The following is an 18,366-nucleotide window of genomic DNA, read 5'->3' as shown; positions in this document are numbered from 1 at the left end:
TTTGTTACATTTACCTAAAATATACTTCCATCTATGCACAACTGCACTCTGTTAGCTGTCATTCTGTACAATTTAAGCAGTATGTCACATTTATTAAGTTGTTTTGAAGGAAATATATTCAACCACAATTCAAACAATTTACAGATTTACAACATACACTGAAGTCAGTGTGAAAATGTGACAGTTTCATCCTCTCTCCTTTTTATTTTGGCAGTCAAAGGTGTAGGAATGTATGTAAGAGTTGTTTTGCAGGTTTATCTTACATTGTAAAGCACATACAACACAGAATTATTGAAAGTCAAGTCCAGGGGAAATCCTTGTGCTGATTTGCCTGGACTGTCATTGTGATATTCACTGAGAAAGTGGAGGTTTTATTGTAGAGAAAACATGTGAAGAAGATGAAAAGCAAAGGGAAGAAAAGGGAAGGAGAGGAGAGGTACACGGAGAGTGGGGTAAACAAACAGTTCCGGTCATACTTTCTCAGGAACATGAGCACACCTTTCTGAAAATAACGTATTTCAGGTAGAAAAAACAAACCAGTACAAGACTGAATTTCAGCAAATAAAAACATGATTTTATGTTTTAACATCTGAAGCGGCAGACTCCCTCTGTTGAACAAGTGACTAGCACAAAACCTTCTCATAAGACCAGAGGTTAATGGATGGAAGGCACCAGAAACAGCTCCTGAGAAGAAAGAGTGAAAAATGTGTTCTCTGGGGAAAGGAGATGTCCAACAGTGTCTCTGTCTCTGCCAGAGTGGCTCTTAGTTCCCTGCAGGTCCTTTCACATCCAGAGACTGGTGGGCAGCCCCTGCCTGGAGGTTGCAGGCTGATGGGTCACAATATCCATTAGGACCAGCTGAACCAGGAGACCCAGGCACACCAGTCTGTCCATGAAGACCAGGAGGCCCCCTCGCCCCGTCCCGTCCATCCTGACCGTAGCCTGGCTTTCCTGCCTCACCTATGAGCACAGAAGTCTTATTGCGATGTTCTCCATCAGATTCAATCAAGACAGCAGATTTTTAAGGCCAACACTACTCACCAGGAAGTCCAGGAGGTCCTTGTTGACCTTTAGCTCCTCGTACAGTGGGTCCTCTGGAGCCTCTGTCACCCATTTCACCTGAAACATACGCACACACCCACACATTAGTCAACAAGAATTACAGATAATGACACAGTAATGTCACAATTCATTTTCAATTAATGTCAATTACCTTTAGGTCCTTTAACTCCAAGTATTCCAGGTGGCCCTTTGAGTCCTGGAAGACCTCTTGCTCCACCATGCCCAGGGAAGCCATTGTCTCCTGGGGCTCCAGGTGGACCTGGAGGTCCAGGTTTGCCAGGTAAACCAGCTACACCTGACTCCGGCCTCCTTAAACTAGCAGCTAACTGGGCCAGTTGTTCTGTTGGGGCATAACAGAATGAAAATGATGAGCAGGAGGAACAATGGATCTTAGTAATCGGCTGCCGTCAAGCGCTAGGAAGGAAATATTGGCTGCAGATGTATTTAACATTAAGGCAAATTATAGCATAAGAGGACTTTGCGGCATGTATATGAGAGCTCCTCCAACTGGTCTTTCACGTTCGTCTAAAGTAGAGCAGACTGAGGTGTAAATGTGGTCATAATATCCCCTGAGCTTCCCTTGTTTTCTATCGTTTTTCAGTATAATATCAGTTAATTGAGCAGAGAGGAGATAATTCCCTTTATTTCAAATAATCAGTGACAGAAAATGTATGTGCATGTTGCAAAGAATCTAATATTGATCTCGTGTGGCTATTCCCTCCACGGTATTTTGCACTTAAGATTCGAGTTTTCGGCTTCCTAATGAAAATTCATGCAGTGGCTGCTTGACTGCTCTCTTTTAAGATTTCCTTTCCAGGCAGGCTCTTTGCTCCGAGCAGAGAAGTGCAGGTCTGCTGGAGGTTAAATTAAATTTTCAGCACTTCGGGTATAAAAAAGTCATGAGTTTAGGAGATGAGTTGTTAAGAACTAAGAGAAAAGAATGTAGAGAATAGAGGTTGTGGCTTTAGCGAAAGGTTGAGAAGGGAAATCTCTCGTCTTTCATCCATCAAATAAACAAAGGCTGAAGCATATTTCATGTTTTGGTTATGAGACCCTCCCTTTGAACTTCAGAGTATTCAGTAAGCGCCCAAGATCAATGACACAACAGAGGTTGGATCTATGTGTGGTGTAATAAAGCATTCTGGGTAAGATTAAAGTCATGAGATGAGGCACACGGGAGTGACAAATGAGGTCAAAGGCTTATCAATTCCTACCTTGCATGACTCGCATGCAAACTTGTTTGATATGCTGATCACTTGGTTCTTTGCCCTGAAGAGAAAAAGATGACAATAGATTAAATTATTAGTCACAGAATTAATCACAACAATTGAAGCATTTGTGTCCCATTTCCTCCTGAAAAAAGGGAAAATAAAACCTTCTCCGTTTGAATTATGTCAAAGTCCATTGTGTTGCATCTTAGAATGTGTCTGACCTTAACATCTCCTCTACCGTTGATATTTTAGATATCTTACAGCAGCAGCTCTTGGGATTGTACCCATTTCATCTCCTTCTCCTCAGGGATGTCAGAGTGCAGGACCAGCTGCATGGCAACCATCCTAATTATTCAGTTTCTGATTTAATTACAACATTTAATGCATGGGAAAAACTCAAAATCCAAATTAACAAGATTTTCAGAATAAATTGGTGCCTTAATTTGATTTCGTCCCTCCAGAAATTAAACACTGATAACAGCGATAACACCGAGTGACATCATCAAAGGCTAAACCAATGAGATACCACAGCAACTACGAGTTCATCGAAAAACTGAGCAACACTGATGTCATCTCAAACTCTGCGGTTAAGTTTTTATGTACCCCCTGCACCCCCTTCTGTAATGCATGTGTTTGTGTGTTTGATATGTAAGAGGGGGGGGCAAGAAAATGTTTTAATTACGTGTGATAACATTGTGGAATTGCACGAGACCAAATAAAGTATGTCTTATCTTTTAGGTCATTTCAACACAACCTTTGCTGGCTGTGGTTAGTCCCTGTCTTTCACCCCTTTGTCTTAATTAACATGAACATTACGATCATTTGGCAGACGCTTTAATCCAAAGCGACTTACATTACATTACCACCCTTCGCAGAGAGGGGAGCAATTGAGGGTTCGGTGCCTTGCTCAGGGGCACCTCGGCAGGGGCTTGAACCGTCGACCCTCCGGTTCCCAAGCGGAAGCACTACCCACTGAGCCACTGCCTCCTATTACACAGCCTGGTTCTCTTTGTGGTTTTAGTTCTCTTCTTTTTGCTATAATTGGCACCTCAAGTTGAGCCCATTCTTTAAACTTGGTTGACCTGTACATTCACTACTTGTGCATATAATTAAACGTCAATCTACCTGATGGTGGCGTTATAAAGACAACAGTAAATTAAGTATCTTGAATATGGACATGGCACAATTAAAGGTTGTTTTGTGTCTTCTAATCCATTATACTACCGTCCTGGGGAATCATTTTAATTGTGGTAGAAAGAAGAGAGCAGATCTGCTTTTATCCACATCACAATGTCTGTTTTTATGCAAACTACTGATCTGATTTATTCATACCACTGGTAGCTGTTGGGATAACAGCAAACATCAGATAACTATTTGCCAGATATTCTACAATGTTCCTAATCTGAGTTTATCCACATCAGTTGTGCATCTGAATTCAGATATTAATACAGCTGAACAGTTGTCTTTGTATTTGAAGGTACCTGTTCGATTCTAGACTCCTCCTAGAGAGCCTGTCAATATTTTGTTGAGCAAGACACTGAACCCCTAACTGCTACTGAAGTGTAGGTTTGCACCTCGCCTGGTATTGCATCAGTGCATTAAGTAGGTGAATGCGAGGTCTTTGTAAAGTGTACTGTGTGATTTCAGTTTTCGGTTGGTTGCTAGACACAATCCATCCTCACAATGCCACGTCATGGCTCATATTAGTGTTTTCTCTTTGACCTACCGCTGGGCCCTGGGTGCCTCGGGGTCCAGGTGTTCCCCTGTTTCCTTGCATGCCGCGTGGTCCAGCTGAACCCGGTGGCCCCTCAATGCCAGGCTGGCCTCTGCTTCCTTCAGGACCTCTCCTGCCAGCCTCACCAGGGTTCCCAACCTTGGTAGAAAGATCAGAGAAAAAATATTAAGTGCTATACTTTCACAGGTTTCACACTGAAGGTCACAGGAAATGCCAGCTCAAAGTGAATATATTTGATCTCACCTCTCCTTTAGCTCCAGATTCACCTGATTCACCCTAGGAGATCAGAGAGGACAGGGGATAGAAGCAGAGAAACATTAAGAAACATTGAACATTTGGTGAGATTCTACTGTTAAGGGAGATAGTTTGCGCTTGTGAATTAACTTACAAGATCCCCTTTGTCACCTGGGTTTCCCTCATCACCTTGTCCTCCCTGTTCAAACAGAATGACATAAATGTAAATGATTTACACAAATATGTGAAAACAATCAATTAAAAATCATATTAATGACCTGTAATGGTCATTTAACACTCAGGATTCCATACCTGCTCTCCTTTAGCTCCGCCATCTCCACGATCTCCCTGAAAAAACATGCATGTATGGCATAACGTTAGCAATTTTAGTTGTCCACATTAGAGGGCAATAATCAGTTGTTTGTAAGTCAACAACTAATCTTTATCTTACTGTTAATAACTGATAATATTGTTCTATCACTACATCTTACCCTCTCTCCTTTCACCCCAGGGAGGCCAGCTGGACCAGGAAGACCAGAAAGGCCAGGGTCACCTTTGGGTCCCTATGGCAACAAGCAAACATATTTAAGTCACAGTGTTTCCTTAAAAAAAACTTTCAAGGAAAACAATAAAACAAAGAAATGCACTTTAACTCTTGCTTGTGGAAATGTTTAATTGCAAATAAAACCCATTAAGATCACTTCAATCATAAGATAACTCTGAAATGTTCTAATTAAAATCTCAAGATGCAGAGTAATGATCCTTTAATATATGCATAGATTGTGCACAGTATTAATGCTTAACATGCCTTAGCATAGCTATCCTGGGCATGTTGGAGCGTTCTATTCCACTTTGATCATTGACCCTTTGTCTGAGGAATGCCAGGCAAACAGAGAGCTCTTTCAGCCTGCTGCCCACTAGTCTCCCCTTACTGTGAAAATAGCCCCGGTGTGAGATCCAATCTAGGCCTATTCTCTGAAACATTCCAGTGCAACAGCAGCCAGGTCTACACACTCTGAGGCTTCTCTCCTTTTCAGATGTTTTCCTATCCAAAATACAACTATATAACTAACTATCCAAAATACAAAGTAATGTTTGTAACCTAAAACGTCACGTATTCTCCTGAGGATTTCTCACACCTGCTGATGAATTGAAGACACTTTGAAATTGAGTATTAATAGTTCTTTAATATTGTTTGCCTTGGTCATTTATTGTTCTTGGTGTATTGCGAATCCGCATTGAGCTCCATCACTTGTCTGTAATTAGCCAATAACTTACCCTGCCACCTGACTTGCCGGCTGGACCTAATGGGCCGCGTACTCCTACATCTCCCTAAGGGATAGAGTAGGGAAATGATAAGATTGTTAAAAGGTTTTCAAATGAACAAATGAACATAAATAAGATAAGGAAATAATACTCACAGGTTCACCAATTGGTCCAACAGATCCAATCTCTCCCTGGTCTCCACGCTCTCCCTATGGTGTAACAGAAAAATGACATTGTGACACAATAGAGGTGGCAAACGGTGGCAAAGCTTTTATGTGTATATATGCTGCTCATACTTACTGTTTTACCAGCGGAACCCATTGATCCAGGGAAGCCTTGTTGACCAGAATTTCCCTATACAAATATGAGCAAAACATGTTTAAGATTCTGACAGCAACTTAAATTATAAGAAAATAGCAAGAAATAAGTCCTAATGATTGATAGAATAGACAACCTTAGGGCCACCCAGGCCTTTTGGTCCAGGTACACCAGGCAACCCCTGAGAAAGACAGAGAACATTTCAGGAAGAGATCCAATAATAAGAGAATACATCTGTGTAGGAGTGTGTATGCATTCAGAAAGTGCCCACACTATTCAAATGAGGTGACGCTCTTATGCTTATTCTCAACACTGGTGCAGTCAGCTTGTGCATGTTTGCCAAATGACTCTCATTACTGCTTTTCATTAGACTAATCACAGATTAGTGGGCTGGAAAAACACATCAGATGACAGTAATTAATGTCTGAATGATGAAGTTCATCGTTATTTGCTTCAAATGTCAACACATAATCAAATCCCCATCTGATAGAAATCCCATGCTGCCTGATGTTGCGATATACATTCTTGAAGAGCAGGACATGAGGTTTTGAAGCATTTACTCAGGTGCATCCAATCACAGGCGGGGTTTGAAGGATTCGGGTCAAAGGTCATACTCACAGGAAGTCCCTGAAGCCCAATCTCTCCAATAGTCCCCGCTTTCCCAATGCCTCCCTACAGGGAAGCACAGACAGTGAAACAATGGAGATTATATGGTAGGTTTATAAAACAATGTTTATCACAAACTGTAACACAAAACGAATATGAACTACAGTACTTTGATAAATTAAGGAGATGATTTGATGCTCTACCTTTCCTCCTGGCATCCCAGGAATACCCTCACGTCCATCCACACCAGGTAAGCCCTGATAATTATAGTAAAAGGTTAAAGAGTAACGGCCATAATGAATCTAAATCCTAAATCATTATCCTTTTCATTGTTGGTTGGACACTCACCCCTTCTCCCTTGGGACCTGGAAGACCTGTGATTCCTCTTGACCCTTGAATACCCTGAACAACAAATCAACACATTAAGCTTCATTCATTTAGTCTGGTTGTTATAACTGTTCAAAGTAATATTCAATATGATAATGTATCTGTAAACTGCTTCGTAAGTCTGTGTTTTCTTATACTCACCAGTTCACCTTTAGGCCCTGGCTCCCCCATCACTCCTCTCTGGCCTTGATCCCCCTATAATAAATTATGACATCACATTACTCTGGTTCTAACATGATATTGATAGATAGATATACTTTAGTGACATCAATATATGAACAAAACCATTTACGCCATGTGACACTAGACACTTACAGTGGCCCCTGCAACACCTTGGGAGCCTGGATCTCCATCAAGACCTCGTAGTCCCTGCCAAGAACAAAATCAGTGTTATTCTCTATACCTGTCTGCTCAAAAAACTAATTTATGGAATTCACAAACAACTCCTGAAGAGTCTGATGCACATGAGTGGAAGTATCAGCTAGAAAATCACTTACGAGCTCTCCCTTAGGGCCCATCATTCCCGTGGCTCCACGAATCCCCTGGGGACCCTGAAATAACAAGCGCAACAGTTTGGACCCCAGAGAGAAGATGTAAAGAGAAAGTGAAATGGCATAAAAACAAATTGTAACTTGAGAGGCTAATATCATCAGACAGGTATCTAACCGTTGGTCCTTGAGAGCCGAGATCCCCTAGACCTCCCTGGTCTCCTTCCTCACCCTGAAGATGTAACAAAGGAACACACATTTTAGCAACAAAACTGACAAGACCTAATCCTACCTTATTTGTAAAACAATTACACCTCAGTGAAACACAAGATGCAACTGGTATCCTTGTTACATTCTTTCAGACAAAATTGCAACCTGTCACAAGCCGTTCCGGCAAACTGTGTCCGATTTAATAAATGGATAAATGCATGTGAATCATACCTAATTCTAATATATTGCAGTTTGGCTATAATTTGCAGACACACAAATTACAAATAATTTACATACTTACTCTGTGACAGACATGTGGAGGGATACACATTATGATAGATACTGCTACTGTGCACAATTTCTATCGTTAAAAAGTAATTTCATCTTTGTAATTATGCGTAATAGATTTGACCATGAAGGCAAATAACCAAGAGATGCCCTGTGATCCGTGACAGCAATAGATGGTGAAACAAGTCAGCATCTGTTTATGTCAAAGAGTAAACAGAGACGAGAGGCGTTTTCAACATAACTCAGCTGATCATCAACAAATCAGAATTTATGGACAATTTCTTTACTTGTCAATGATTGGAAGATGAAATCCAAGGCAATCTGTTTGAGGAAATTACTGTTTGATTAAAAAGCAATAAAAAAGCTTATTTTCAAACTCTAAGCTGTAATTGGGTGGTTGTTTGTCATGTTGTAAGGCCATGAGCTGATATGCTTTGTTTTATAATTCAATATTGATCCTAATACTAATGAAAAAACACTTTCAATTGCAGAAAAGCATGTGGTTTGTTCATTATTAAAGCATAACGATGTGTGTCTTTACATTTATACTTTTGTGAATGGAAAAGGCACAAAAAAGCCCAAAAGAATATTTCAGCAAAGTACAAAATTATTCCAGAGACACCACGCAGACTGACATTAAATCATATCCTGGCAAGGCGTGATAAAAGGAGAGAAGCCCAGACTCATTTCCATTTATATTGTGCACACGCACATTAGAGGGAAAGTGTAGCTGTGATTGAACATCCTTTCAAATAAATCATATTGAATGCGTTACAAGGAGTCAGAGGCATTACACACACGCATGTATCACTTCTTCTTGAAATAGAGCAGCACAAACAATACTTGTGTCAGAGGTGATGGGAATCCCTTATTTATGTGTGAGTTCTGCATATTTGTTCTGATGTAAAATGTTGTGGTATATGTCAAAATAGTGGAAATTCAACTTTTATGTAACAATATATGCAGTGTTATGTCAATATAAATTCATTGTTGATCCCACTGGGAAGTATGTGATCTCTACAACAAAACTTTTCATAAGAGGAAGATAACAAATGGGTTTAGAAACTAGGGTTTTACCTTGTGCCCCTGTTTGCCTGGCTCTCCTGCTTCACCCTTTACACCTTTGTGGCCCTATAACAACATGAAGAGAATGGAGGGGGAAGCAGTTAAACACGTTGCCTCATTATGGCACATTATGGCACATGATGACTTAAGTGCGACACTTGTCTTCAATATGTCTACTTACTTTCATGCCAGGAAGTCCAGGGTGTCCAGAAGTGCCAGATTGACACGAGTTGGGGCACTAGACAACAATGTAGGGCAAAAGTCAGAATATATCTTAAACGTATCAGGCAAAAAACTCACAATCCATAGAAAAACAAAGCTTTACCAGGTCAGCAGAGCCCAGCATTCCAGATGCACCCTAAAGTGGACAGAAAACATAAGCCAGCTTTCATTTTGTAATTCATAGTTAGTCAGCTGGTAAAATGAAATATAAAACTGCTAATTTAGAATTTTCAAATACTGTGAGATCTTAAGTAAAGCTCTGCAACTTACTCTAGGCCCTTGTGGTCCGCGGGGCCCCTGTGGCCCTCTCACACCAATGGAACCCTATGGTAATAAACAAGGTAAAAGGTAAAAAATCATCATAAGTAGAGTGTGCTGTGCATCCCTGCTGGGTACTGTCATACTATTACTATTCACATCAGGTATGACCCTGATAAAGAGATGGTGCTATAGCTTTATTCTTTCTAGAGGCTCATCTTCAGGTGTCGTCTTGTAGTCAAGTGGGCATTTTATACTCCACTGCAGTCTCGTCTAATGTATTGCAATTTGGTGAAGCAGACATTGATTATGGAGATTTTACACCAATGTGACTTCTATACTCAAGATTAGAATTATCATAAAGTGTTCATAAATACTTTAAGATGTAAAAGGGTTGTATTTTCTACTACATTCATGATTAAAACATAAAGTCTCTGAATGAACATGGACCCAGTTCAGTCAATTCTGCTTGATAATCTAACCTGCACTTTTTTTTACCTGAACCTTTGCGACAAGAGGAGACAAGAGTTTGTCGTGAATTAACATTACATCCATATTCCCAACCCTTGTGTGAGACCAGGTGGTCATCCTTTGTTACCTAATTGTATTTCATAACAGAAATGTATACTATATTTTATGTGGATCCGTACCAAAAGACTTCATCTATGGTGACACATTTATACTCTAAAAGACTTTTCTGTTCTTTCTTGTTTGGGAATATGCCATCAGGGGACTTTGCTGACAATGACAACACTTCCACACTATAATGATATACTGATATAGTGTCCAATGTAAACTGTAATTGAATATCGTGGGAAATGTTAGTATGATTCAATGCTATTCATCATGTTTTTATGCATTTTTATGCAACTTGCACACAACTTCTGAAACATATCTCCAGCTTTAAATCAGTTACAAAGTCAATGTGGAGAAGATACCTCAACCTACAATAACACAGGAAAGATATCAAAGGTCAGTGGTGGTCAGTGAGGGTCAACATGTTTAGAGTGATTATACCATCAAATGATAAAATACCAAAGATTCAAAATAATGAATGTAGTTGTGGACACTCCTACATGTTTACAGATGACAACTTTTAATTGTTTTTAGTGTGATAAACACATGAATCTGTCCTGTCGTAGTTTACAAAGACCTCAACACTCTTGCTGATGGTAAAGTGGCACTTCAGTCTTTAATCATAACACTGCAACAGTTAATTTCTCTGCCTGTGTCTTTCTCTGCTTGTACTCACATGTGGTCCGACTTTCCCCACTTCACCCACAAGTCCTCCAGGCCCAGGTGGTCCCTGTTAAAAGTCACATGTTGATTAATATTACAAAATCTGAGAAGTACCATTTTATATATTGTATTGATGGTAATATAACATGTTTGTGACATAAATAAATTACTTACAGGGGGTCCATCACGGCCAACACCCTGAAGAAGACAGTTACAATATGATTCAGTGTGAAATACATGATAGGATATATGTAAAAAGTATAAAGAAAACAATTGATTGTAATTCTGATTCTTAATTTGACAGCTTCAAGACTGATTTGTAAAACACTGTGCTTGGACTGAAGCTAGGATATAGATGATATAGATGTACAATGAGCAAATGTGACTCACAGCTGATCCCCGAGGTCCAGATTTTCCAGGTTCACCCTAAAGTGCAAACAAAGATTAAACAGAAAGATAGATACATAGAGACAAATGTTGTGTTCCTGTAAAATGAAGCTGTCTGGGGCCACAGACAGCCCGAGTTAACATTCCTCCCCTTTATCCCATGACTGGGCTTGGCGCACTTGACCCAGCAATGTTCAGGCTAATGGGGACTGATGCTGAGGCTTCATTCCCCACAGAGATTACACAGAACACTTCCAGGATTAAGTCTCATTTGTCATGAGGAATTGGTTTACGCATTGCAGGTCTCCTTGTCATGCCAAAGGAGCGGGCAGCAGACACATTTTCACTAAGAATCTATGAAGCAGGAAAGGAAAGGCTCATTAGTCACTCACTTTCTGTCCAAGGAGACCATCAGGCCCAGGATCTCCAATGGGGCCAGTCAAACCCTGCAGAGGAGAGAGATCAGGCTTAACTAATACATCATAAAACACAAAAAGACACCTTAAAGCACTTTCTGTCTCGGGCCTTAGCAGTGCTCTTCAACTACTGATTATTTTCACCTTGGTAAAAACATGTGCAATGTAAATGCACCCTGTGTTTTCCTTGTGTTACCAGAGTGAACCTCTTTTTGAGTTTCTGACAGAGAGACCCATATAGCATTTGATCTCCATATTACATCATAGTTGTGTAGGAGGAGTCAAACCATGTTACTCTTCATAACTAAGACACCTGACCAACCCCTCCCTCTCTCAGTCTCCAATAAATACACGAGTGCAGCCTCATGATGATCAATCAGACTGAAATTCAATCTCTGCGAGTGTTTTTCAAAATCACACCTTTTTTTGTTTTTCAGCTTTTTCCTGTGGAATCTTTGCTTGCTTGCACAGCAAAAGCAAAGTTTTCAACAAAGTCCACCAGATAATTCAACTTAACAGGCACACACAAAAAAGTCAGCACTGGGGCAGAGGCCAAACCTCACTGACTGCAAACCAAGAAGACTGCAACATTCCTTTGGCACATTTCAAACAAACCCTGTGACAGAAATCATTCCACACCATTTTGTGGATTCTCAACAGGAGATACTAAGAGTGACCAGCCCACAAAGCTGCCATTCTTTGACAAATCCTTGTAGACACACAGTATGTATGTATATGTAACACTATGAATGAGAATTATAAAGAAAATCATTTAATGCTGATATTAAACTGACTTGACAACATTAATAAGACATTTTAAAAAACATTAATCTGTAATGTAATGAATTCTTTGCCTTTCTGAACTTTTAAGAAGAACAAAAAATGACTTCTGAACTCTAGTTCCTCTCTAGTAGGTCAGTCATCAGTGCCAATATGGTGCAGGGTTGTTTTCCTAACCCTCCTTTAAACTCTGAGGGGAATGAAAGTTAATTACACTGGTTTGGACAGAATGAGTGCCCTGTTACAAAGACAATTCTGATCTAATTATCCTGTTTCATAAATTCTTGACATTTTTGTACAAGGCGGTCCAGGATTTTGTGCTGAATCAGAAGTTTCATTGGTCCGCTATCAAACTATTAGATAGGAGGATCAGGCTTAGAGGTTCAACCCCTTTGCTATGTTGATTCCTGAAATGTAGACCTCAGTGTGGCCAGTTATCAGTCACAATGTAGCAAATACTAAGGTTTAATAAGGAACTCACATCATTCCCAGGTAGTCCAGGTAGTCCTGTAGAGCCAGCTTTACCTGAATCTCCATCAGGTCCCTAAAAACAGAAAGTCCACATACAGGCCTTATTCAACCAAAACTTTTATCAACAAGACAATTAAACAAACTAAAAACTTCAATGGATTTTATAGTTACCGCAGGACCATCCGCGCCATCTGCTCCTCTATCCCCCTGAAAAAGAACAGATTGAAGGCTTTTAATGTGCACAAATAGTCAACTTTTTGTTAAGAATCTGGCACACGATATACAGGAGCGAGACAACTTACAGCAATGCCATCAATTCCTGGGACACCTGCAGGACCAGGAGGCCCAGCAGATCCTTGGCTCCTCTAGATAAACATAAATACATACAAATACATCAATATAAATGAACAAACACAACTTAAAATTGTGAAAATGGTCCTAGTTTACAGCCTAGTTATGCTGTTTCTTCCAATGCCTTGACAGCAAATTCAACCAGCCCATTTCAAGACTGATTCAAATCTATTTCAGACATATTATACAACTTCAAACGTGTGTAAAGAGTACACTCTAAGATCGGTACAAAGATTTGAAAGCACAAAATCGTCACTTCAAAAGGGAAACATCAGGCTACACTTTCCGGTTGTTTTCTACAACTTGACCAATTAACTTTCAAGACAAATAAATCAATTGCGAACCTGTTACATGATAATATACGTATGTTTTTCATGTAACATCATTAAAATCATCAACATGAGCATCAGCACTCACCTGCACCTCTGCTGTATCAGTCTACAGAGAGAAAGACAAAGATAAAGACACAAACACGGTATAAATCTTACTTGAGCGGTGCAAATGAGGACAAGCTGCAGGAGCAGCACCAAAAGCGGCCCTCCGATGATGGGGACCCGAACCATGATCTCCCCCGTGGGTTAGAAAAAGGTTCAAACCTATGTCGTCCTTTCTCCTAGGGTTTGTTGGATTTAGAAGGAGCCCCCCGACAAAACAAAACCCAACTGAATCCGCTCCGGCTATCTACACCGTCCGAGGAACCGTGGCCATCCTGCGCTCATGTATATTCATTACAGGAAGGGATTGGAGGACTTGAAGGGGGACATCACGGGGGAGGGAACAGACAGGAGACACGGCCAATAGGCGGGAGCAGCGGGTTATTTAAACTATGACCCGAGCGACAAACAGCCTCGCCCCGACACGGATCGTTCACTTTGATCAGTGTGAATCAGGTATGTAACTGGTGTTTGCTATGACGTAATACATTCCGAGTTGTATTCCCCTTACCGTTGTCCTGGCTGGGAGGTCATAACAAACCTCTGTTCGGGCTCGGACCGCGTCACAGTGAATCACCATCGACTGCAGTTCAAACTTGCAAAAGTAAATAAGAGAAAGCAAATCAGCAGGACAACAACAAACGAACATAACAGGTGCATGCAGACTATTCTTCAGATCCACCAATGCCTCCACCAGTCTCAGCGTCCCAAGAGTCCGCTTCCATTAACGAGCCGCAGTCTGCTCTTCTGCTGCATCTCGCAAAGCAGCTGCGAGTACAAAGCGGCTGTAATTACATTATAATTTTGGAGTCGTTATCAAAACACCAAGGGTTGTAAAAGCTTATGTGCTATTATCCTGAATTATCTGCGCCGGTATGTTTTAGCCTGAAACACCCATGTGACGCTGATTCAGCACCAGGATTTATGATGTATACAGAGCTTAGTTCGTGCGTAAAACCCGTAAGATTACGAGCATCTTTGGATCTGCTTTGTGTGCAAGGGAGGAATTTGAATTAACTTGGATCGCGTTCCTGTATCAAAAGCAAAAGTAATGAATCAAACTGGTGATTAAAACTCTCCAATGTGCAATAAAGCAGCCTTTCAGAACTTAAGGTACTTATTAATGCTTGTTCCTTTTCATGACGTTGATTTGCAAGCAAAAGCCATTAAAAGAAAAAATTAAAATGCCAATAAAAATCGTGCACTGAATAAATAAGAAATAATAATACTTTGTACTATTATACTATTTCGCCCAATTACTTATCTTAACTAACTTTTTGTATAAAATATTTTATGTAAATCTTATTTTAATTCAATATGTAAAGCCAATGTGTCCTGTCACATTATAAAAGCATTGCATTATGCTTTATTATTCCAATGCATGTTTAAATAAATATTGGCATCACTTTACTCATTCATAAAAGTATCTCATAAGCTATCATGTTCCACAAAATTTAATTATTCAAGATGTTTACCCAGCTACTAACGTTTAAGTAAAAGTATTCACATTTCCACATTGAGGGCCCCTTGATTGACATGCTGGGGCTGTATATTCATGAATCTGGGCTAATAGTTGAGAGATCAAGAGACTTACAGGCGATATCTTGGTAAAGTTATAATTAAACTTACTGGGACTGCCATCACTGGGTTGTCTTTCAGTTTCCCTATCAATGTGAAACCATCCAGACTGATTTTTTCTCTGGGGTTTATGTTCTGAGACCCAATCATGACGCAATCCACAAACAGTGTCACAGAGCGTCTACTGACATCCAGCATGACCCTGTGCCACTGAGCGTTGAAAAGCAAAGGCAAGGGACCGAAATCAACGGCCTGCCTCCCCGAGTCCAGTGAAACGAAGGAAAACTCCACAGACTGAGACTCTCCATTCAATCCAACTGCAAGCTGCTCGTTTCCAGTCACGTCCTGCAGTTGCCATATATTCCAGTTCTTATTGATGGTGCTGCCACTCATACGCAGTGTGGATACAAATACAAATTCTTCCGGTAACCCAAGAGGATACGCTGATCTGAAACATAGACAATGCGCTGTTGACAATGCAGTTATGACTATTCTATGGCGACACATGTTCGTTGTTAGTAGTGTGGGCATGTGATTCTGTGTATAAGCTATATAGCTATATAGTGTAACAACTGTATATTGTATCAGACAATTTCGCTAAAATTAGCCTATAGAAAGCTCTGACACTATGCATACAACAAACATTGATATTCAGGGCCATGTACAGAGTTCACCAAACTATAACCTTTCACAATAACACTTTTTTCTAAAATTGCAATTTTAAAAGGTCCGTTATCGTGCTTGAAGACGTTCAGGACCATGGACAGCTGTAATTTAAACTGTCTCAATTCAACCACTAGATGTCAGTGTTTACTCAGTTAATGTTCCAGCTCCAAATACCATTACTCACCTTGTATTTATTCGGAAGTTGAACACTGGGCCTATTTGATAAGCGACATGCTGAGGAGAGGATCCAGCAATCTGTTTTACAGTGCCTCTTCTTGCCAACTCAGCAATGTGAAACTGAGCCATTATATAAAATCCTGAGGGGACACAGTCAGAAGTTAAGGTAGTTTATCACAAAGAAGTACATAGCAGCAAGTTAATTAAAGATATCACAGCCCATACACATGTGCTCTAATTTAGCTGAATTACTGCCGATTTTATTTAAATAAGAACCAATAGCATACACTACTATTTCAACATGGCTTGGGGAAACAGTCAAACAAAGCAACTAATATAATTTGTAGTTATGTTTGGGCAATCCACCTGGAAAACGATTATCCCCAATGCTGATCTGTGGACACTGTTCCATATGGAGTCCAACTGGAAATCTCACTGCTACAAAAAGTAAACAGAGCAGCTTGTTACACTGTGCGTGTGTGTGTCTGTGTCTGTCTGTGTGCGTGTGTGTGTGTGTGTGCATTCGTGCGTGCGTGAATGCATGCATGCATGTGTGTGTGCATGTGTGTGTGTGTGTGTGTGTGCGTGTGTGTGTGTGTGTGTGTGTGCGTCTGTGTGTGTAAGCCTTAGTGTTTACCAAGCCTTGAATAAATATTAGGTCACCTATGATTGTTTGCAGTTTCCTGTGTAACACGTAAGCCCTAGATTTGCCTTTTCACACCAGACAGGAAGTTGAAGTTCTTGTCAAGTTTAAAAAGATGGTCCACATTTTCTCCAATTTAGACAAGAGGTATCATTGTAAGCAACTGTCATTAATCAGATGACACTGGGCTCATACAGTACTATATTATAATGCTTTTATGTAATCACGTTTAATGTACATGTATAGAGCCTAATGGCCCACACATGCCAATTGCATGGCAAAGGACTTAAATGCTGAAGCAACTTAATCACAATTAACTTAATCATATACACTATGATTCAAAAATCCTTAAAGTTTAAGTCACAAACAGAGTGTGCAGGTTGTTTTGTCTACTCCTTGATGTGAGCTGATACCATTGTCTCACAAATCAGACACATGAGACTACTTACTCTGAGAATGAAGTCCTGTGCAAAGGAATTGTGGGATCACATAGCACCAACACAGTGAGTACAGAATAATTTTCCTGTAATGCAGACAGATACTGAAAACGTTAGCACGCTTTATAATTGATCTTACATGTTCTTTTTCATTATTGCATCCAGATTACTCTATACTGTTATCAATAACATCGCTCTATTCATCCACACAAATGTCTTACCTTTTGATCCCACCCATTTAAATGCTGATTGATTAGATTCAGATGGGACAACACCTGTTGTTTGGTTCCTCAAATTGCAGAGAAAGGGATTTGAGTTGTTGCTCCTTCTGCAACAGTGAAAAACTTCAGTTTACAGTGAGGGGTCTCTTATAAGCTTCACTGTTGTCACTCATTGGGGGAGTAAGTCAACAGTTTCCACAGTGTCAACTTCACATTCCAATGGAAATCCCCAACATGCACCTCTGATTGAATATTCAGCTTTCCTCAATCACACAATGATCAAATCAAATTTGTAGATCCACACATAAAACTGAGAATCATCTGTTATATCAAAAACGATAGATGATAACGTTACTTCATTGTGGATGTATTTGCTCAGCACATTCTGTGTTGTCTCCATGGTAGCACAACAATCAGAATGCATTGTTTTGGGTATAATTACAACTATAAATCAAGAGACACTCACAATTCAAGCTATGTTTGCACTGTCAGACCAAGGAGCAGAACAAAGCGCAGACAGAATCAACAGATATCTTTTTGTTAATGAACGCTACTCTTTAAATAAGGGGTTTGCATTACTTTTTCATTGCAGAGAAAATGATCTCATTCCAAAGGGCAGTTTCAGGTTTGTGGAAGAGGCAGCGATGGATTACAAAGCAGCTCTGGTTTTTGCTTTCAAGACAAACAATATGTTATTAACTGGAGAATTGTTCTAAAAAGATCAGAGAGACATCGAAAAAGCACATTACACATGTAGTCAATGGGCATATACACCCTAAATTTAGCTTCTACAAGTTTGATGAACTGCATCATTGGATAAAGACAAAGATAACACTTTACTTTTATTTATATTTATTTATTTATGTTTTTAAAATACAAAGTTTTGTAGTTGATTTAACTTATCAATCTGTTTTATAAACATCCTCTCCTTATTGACACACACTATCTCACATACATATTTTATAGAAGTATAATAATAAATAATAAATATCTGAAAATGTCTAAAGATATGTTTTTATTAGAGGTAGTCATACTGAAAATGTAAGATTGTAAATTCTGATGAATTAGTGAATTCATTTACTTGTGTTTTTGATATTGTATTTATATTTTCCTACCAACACAATTAACCACTGAACAAAATGAATTCATATAATAGGCAACAAAAAACAATATATACACAAAACAACGCAGAAGACAAGATTGGTGTGAACACACA

General features: G+C 39.7%; 1 protein-coding gene across 1 annotated transcript; it reads right to left on the bottom strand.

The window, feature by feature from the left end:
• Positions 1-370: 370 nt before the first annotated feature.
• col9a1b (collagen, type IX, alpha 1b) lies at positions 371-17,510 on the bottom strand. Its single transcript, XM_076165944.1, is given in 40 exon segments — positions 371-960; positions 1,042-1,119; positions 1,214-1,402; positions 2,277-2,331; positions 4,000-4,146; positions 4,252-4,284; positions 4,397-4,441; positions 4,555-4,590; positions 4,734-4,805; positions 5,521-5,574; positions 5,664-5,717; positions 5,809-5,862; positions 5,963-6,007; positions 6,445-6,498; positions 6,636-6,689; positions 6,781-6,834; positions 6,961-7,014; positions 7,135-7,188; positions 7,317-7,370; positions 7,486-7,539; positions 8,883-8,936; positions 9,052-9,108; positions 9,196-9,228; positions 9,363-9,416; positions 10,603-10,656; positions 10,764-10,787; positions 10,980-11,015; positions 11,369-11,422; positions 12,654-12,716; positions 12,815-12,850; positions 12,946-13,008; positions 13,412-13,432; positions 13,940-14,023; positions 15,058-15,454; positions 15,857-15,989; positions 16,216-16,287; positions 16,942-17,015; positions 17,151-17,322; positions 17,325-17,392; positions 17,506-17,510. Coding segments are annotated over 40 exon segments (2,991 nt in total). The 3' UTR covers positions 371-763.
• Positions 17,511-18,366: the final 856 nt, after the last annotated feature.

This window comes from Genypterus blacodes, unplaced genomic scaffold (genome assembly GCF_046128005.1).
Source record: "Genypterus blacodes isolate CSIRO-AG114 ecotype Tasmania unplaced genomic scaffold, CSIRO-AGI_Gbla_v1 ptg000012l_1, whole genome shotgun sequence".
In the NCBI taxonomy this organism is placed as follows: domain Eukaryota; kingdom Metazoa; phylum Chordata; class Actinopteri; order Ophidiiformes; family Ophidiidae; genus Genypterus; species Genypterus blacodes.
Note: the sequence above shows the minus strand (reverse complement) of the source record. Positions and strands in the feature narration are given on the sequence as shown.